A 4,549-nucleotide genomic window follows, 5' to 3' on the forward strand; every position below is an offset into this window, starting at 1 on the left:
AGCGAGGTGTTTCCTCTCCACCACCACAACAAGCTCCACCACGCCAGCACTCCTCTCCCCAGGACTACCCCTCAGAACTGTGACCCAGATCCAAGCACAGGCAAAGCAAGAGATTCCTGCCTCAGCACTGGCAAAGAGATCCCTGCAATCCCTCTCTGATCAGCCACTCGATTCCCCCTCAGTCTGTGGGCCAGAAGCTCAGGAGGCAGCCACTGCCCCAGGGGATGGCTGAGACCTAGCTTCTACCTCTCACCATAGTCACAGACTTTTCCCACTGACCTTCTAAGTTGTCTTAGGCTTTCATGGGTTGAGAAGTATGGAAACCATAACAGCTGCCTGCGATTCAGTCCTGTGAGGCCTCCTCTAGGGTCGCTGTGGCCTGTGCACCCATGCCGCACTGTGCTCCTCTCCCCACCTGGAGCAATATACCTTTCAGATCAACCATCCAGGTTGTCTTGGGCTGGAAATGTGTTTCACTCTGTCTTTTTGTGGGTCCTGCTGCTTTAGAATTTGTTTAGAACCATCTTTTTCAGGTTTTGGAGGGATTTAGGGGAGAGCTCAAGCAAGTCACTGCTTTCACTCTGCTATCTTGGCTCTGCCCCCTCACTGGGCATCATTCTTGACTGGTGCAGGTAAGGGATGGAGGGGAGACCCACACCTAGGGACTCAGGATGCAGAATCAAGAAACTCCGTCTGTCTGTCTCTGTCTCTGTCTCCTTGTGTCTTTTTCTGTCTGTCTTCATCTCTTTGTCTCTCACATCTCTCACACATGCACACCATGTCACCGCTGGAAAGATAAGAAAACTTAGCCCCAAAGAGATATTGAGAGGGCTGGACTAAAGGATCTGCAAGGTCCCCTCCAGCTCTAAGTCCTACAAGACATCATGGTAACATTGAAAGAACCCTGAGCATGGAATTAGGACACCTGGGTTCGAATCCTGAATCTCACCCTTCCTGGTTGCATGACCCTGGATAAATCACCTAATCTCTTTAGCTCAGAGGTCTCCACATTGCTTGTGCATTGAGGACCACCACATACCCCTCAACCTCCCTTCCCTGTTCTAGGCTTTCCTAACTTGTCTCTTCATCATCCTCACACCAGAATTGTCAACAGAGTCCTGAACTTTGCGAAGTTCATTCCTCTTCACCCTCCTCTCACCCTATCCTTCTACTTAGGTGTGGTGGGAAAATGTAGGCCCTGTCACTAATGTGCTGAGTGACCTTCCCTTCTCTGGACCCATTCACTCCTCTGTAAAATGAGATCATGGTCATTTTCATCTATCCTTCCATCCCTCCATGTCTCCTTCCTAGGGCTCTTGTGAGGATTAGTCATAGAATCTCAGAGCATGAAGGGAACTTGGAGGTTGTTTTGTTCAGCCCCTACTTGAAGTAATAGAAAGAGCCTTGTCCTTGAAGCCAGAAGACCCAGGTCCCAATTTCATTTCTCCCCTTTCACTAGTACTATGACCTTGGAGATGTCTCTTTCCTTTCTAAGCCTCAGTTTCCTCATCTGTAAATTGGGAGATTGGATGCTAAGACTTCTTCTAGCTCTAACATTCTTTGAGTCTTAAATAGTGGATAAAAGGGTATTTTGGAAACTATGGATCAGAATATACAAGCAATGTATCGCAAAGCAATACTTAGTCCCCAACTCTCTGTTCCAAGTGCGCAGAATGATCACTGACTGATCAAAAGAATTCTGCTTTCAGTTTCTGCAAATCATTTTTATCATTCTCCCATCTTCCCATGTGGGTGATGCAGGCACAAGGCCCAGAGGCCCTGGGAGAGGGAGGATGTCAGTTTTTCATGGCCCATTCTGTGGGAGCTGGAGTGAGGGACTTTTTTTTTTGGGTGAGGCAGTTGGGGTTAAGTGACTTGCCCAGGTCACACAGCTGGTAAGTGGCAAGTGTCTGAAGCTAGATTTGAATTCAAGTCCTCCTGACTCCAAGGTCAGAGCTTTATCCACTGTGCCACCTAGCTGCCCTAAGTGAGGGACTTCTAAAGGAAGTCAGTCTTGGTTAATCAGTCTGTCTATCCAAGTGCAACCAATTAATGAATTAGGTATTGGGGAAGAAAGTGAGTCTTCTCAAAGGAGCAGAAATCAAAGCCCGGGTCTCATCTTGGCTGTGCAAATTTCTGCTAGTGACACAAAAATGTCACATCCATTAGGTTGTTACACCCATTGGTGAGATATGGATACAAGAGCATATCTAGTATGGTCTTTTTCCAAATAGGAATCATATCCCCATCCCTTCCTAAAGTCCCAGTCAAGGAGGGGGTTAGGTCATTAGTTTTATCCTGTTTCTCTTCAAAGACAAGAATTTTCCTGACTGACCCTTGGGCTCCTCTTCCCATCACACAACTACTCTCAGAATGTGATTACAGGTTTTCAGGCAAAAAAGAGTATGAACCTGGAAATCAAGACCCTGAAGGACTCTTTGGAGAAGGTCAATACCACCTACAATGTCCTGAGACAGCAGCATGGTGAGTCTCCCCTTTTATGGTGGGAAAACCTCAGACAGAGTTGTCTGTGCTCACCTTTAATTGTCCTTGCTGCTACTACAGCTCCTTCCATCCCCCAAAATAACTATGGCTTTTTGCATGTGTCCCCATGCTCTCTCAGGTAAGTCATTTTAATGTGAATGAAGTTCTTACTTAATTATATAGAGCACCTGGGTCTCCCCAGCTTGCACATGGACTACCCACCCAGACAAGATTCCTCAAGTTCAAAATATTTTGTATATCTGCATACACTCAAAAACTGTACCTGATGAACCCCCACCAATATGTTTATTTTTACTAATCAGCCAGATGATACAACTGGTTTAAATCAAAGGTATTTTAATGAAATAGTAGAAAGATCAGCAGTAGAACAATTTCTCCTGAAGCATACCTCCTACAAATATACAAACCATCCATGGAAATAGCAAATTTATTTAGGGAATATACATAAAGGGATATACCCACAGGGAATATATGTATCTAAAGTCCATTTGTGTACAAGCAACTCACACTTATGACAATTTAGGGGCACTCATATCTCCTGATGACGCATCTTGTTTCTGCTTGAACCTGCTACAAATCGTGCCTAACCGGCATTGCTCCAGAGATCTCATGGTAACTGCTGTGTATCACTAGCACCGGTGACCCATTTCTTGGTGCTAGTAGGCACTGACCTGCTGGATATGTGGTTGCAGGGCTTCCCTCTTCTACCAGCTTGTGGTTTTCAACTGAAGCCCTCATATGAGCATTTCATGGTTTTTCTTCCAAATGAGAAGTGGGCTCTGACTACTCTCTTTTAGCTTATGGATCAGAAGTTTCAGTTTCAGTGAGGAACTGACCCACTTAGTCATCAGAACGGGAAACTCCTTGGCTATTTTCTTTCATAAGGAGAGGAAGCTGTTATGCCCTAGAAGTATATAATGGGAAAAATAGTACTGATCATAATGGACAGCACTCAGGTTTCATATAAACTAGGCTGAGGTAGGGGTGGGAATGCTACCTATATTAATACCAATATGGTACCTGAAGATTTCTCACACTGTAGTATATTTTTACACTCCAAAGAGCCCTAAAGTCTCTTCCAGCTTGAAATCCTGTGAACTTCTTGGCCTCTCTCTGTTAATTCATCCACTTCTCTCTTCTGTCCTCCTTCTCCCAAGAGATTCTCATGAAGAGAGACTCCCTAACCTGGAAAATTTACAGTGGGAATCTCTACTACTTCTCCTATGATATCAAGTCCTGGGAGGAAGCTGAAAAATTCTGTGTATCCCAGAATTCCCACCTGGCATCTGTGACTTCTGTGGGAGAACAGGTAGGTGTACCCTCATACTTTGTGGCCTGGGTGTTAGGTGAGGGACCAGGACAAATGATTTTATAATGCCTAGGAACTCCCCAATCCTGGTACAGGGCAGAGAAACAGACTCCTGTCCACAGGAGGGGACATTTACCTGGGGTCCACAGTGCCCCACCTCAGAGGATCAGCTCAATCTCTGCCCTTCTCATCCTCACTTCTGTCATAGTGTTTTTCCTTGTTCTGTGGCAGGGGCAGCAGCCATAAGTGATGTCAGCCCTAGGTAGGAGAATACTATGTCCCATCAGCTCACCACCACTCCCTTCCTCACAGTCACCACTGGGAATACTCAGAGACTAACACAGTTGGCCAACAAATAAACACACATACATGCATGCACATATTAATAGCACATTTTCTGTCAAATTGTTCTGAAGGAATTTCTTTACAAGACATTGAAGGGAGAGAGACATTGGATTGGGCTCAATGACAGACACACAGAAGACACCTGGACCTGGGAGGATGGGACTATTTATGATGCAGTCCAGAGCAAAGGGTGAGTCTAGCATTTCTGGTTCTCCCCGGTCCTTCATTCTCTAGTCAACTATACTGAGATTCCAGGGACTTACCCCACTCCTACCCCCTAAGAACACCTCAGAGGTAATGAGGGGTGTTGGAATCCATTTCTGACTGTAACAATGGCTGGTTATGTCATTGTGTGTGTGTGTGTGTGTGTGTGTGTGTGTGTGTGTGTGT

General features: G+C 45.6%; 1 protein-coding gene across 1 annotated transcript in view; it reads left to right on the forward strand.

Moving 5' to 3' along the window:
* Positions 1–2,362: 2,362 nt before the first annotated feature.
* LOC114026760 (C-type lectin domain family 4 member K-like) overlaps positions 2,363–4,549 on the forward strand; it is a 5,549-nt gene continuing 3,362 nt past the window's right edge. The window contains exons 1-3 of the mRNA XM_027840458.1: positions 2,363–2,484; positions 3,663–3,814; positions 4,231–4,349. Of these exons, the coding sequence (XP_027696259.1) occupies positions 2,406–2,484; positions 3,663–3,814; positions 4,231–4,349 (350 nt within the window). The 5' untranslated portion in view covers positions 2,363–2,405. The remainder of the gene's footprint in view (positions 2,485–3,662; positions 3,815–4,230; positions 4,350–4,549) is intronic.

This window comes from Vombatus ursinus, unplaced genomic scaffold (assembly GCF_900497805.2).
Source record: "Vombatus ursinus unplaced genomic scaffold, bare-nosed wombat genome assembly UNPS02014842.1, whole genome shotgun sequence".
Classification (NCBI taxonomy): Eukaryota; Metazoa; Chordata; class Mammalia; order Diprotodontia; family Vombatidae; genus Vombatus; species Vombatus ursinus.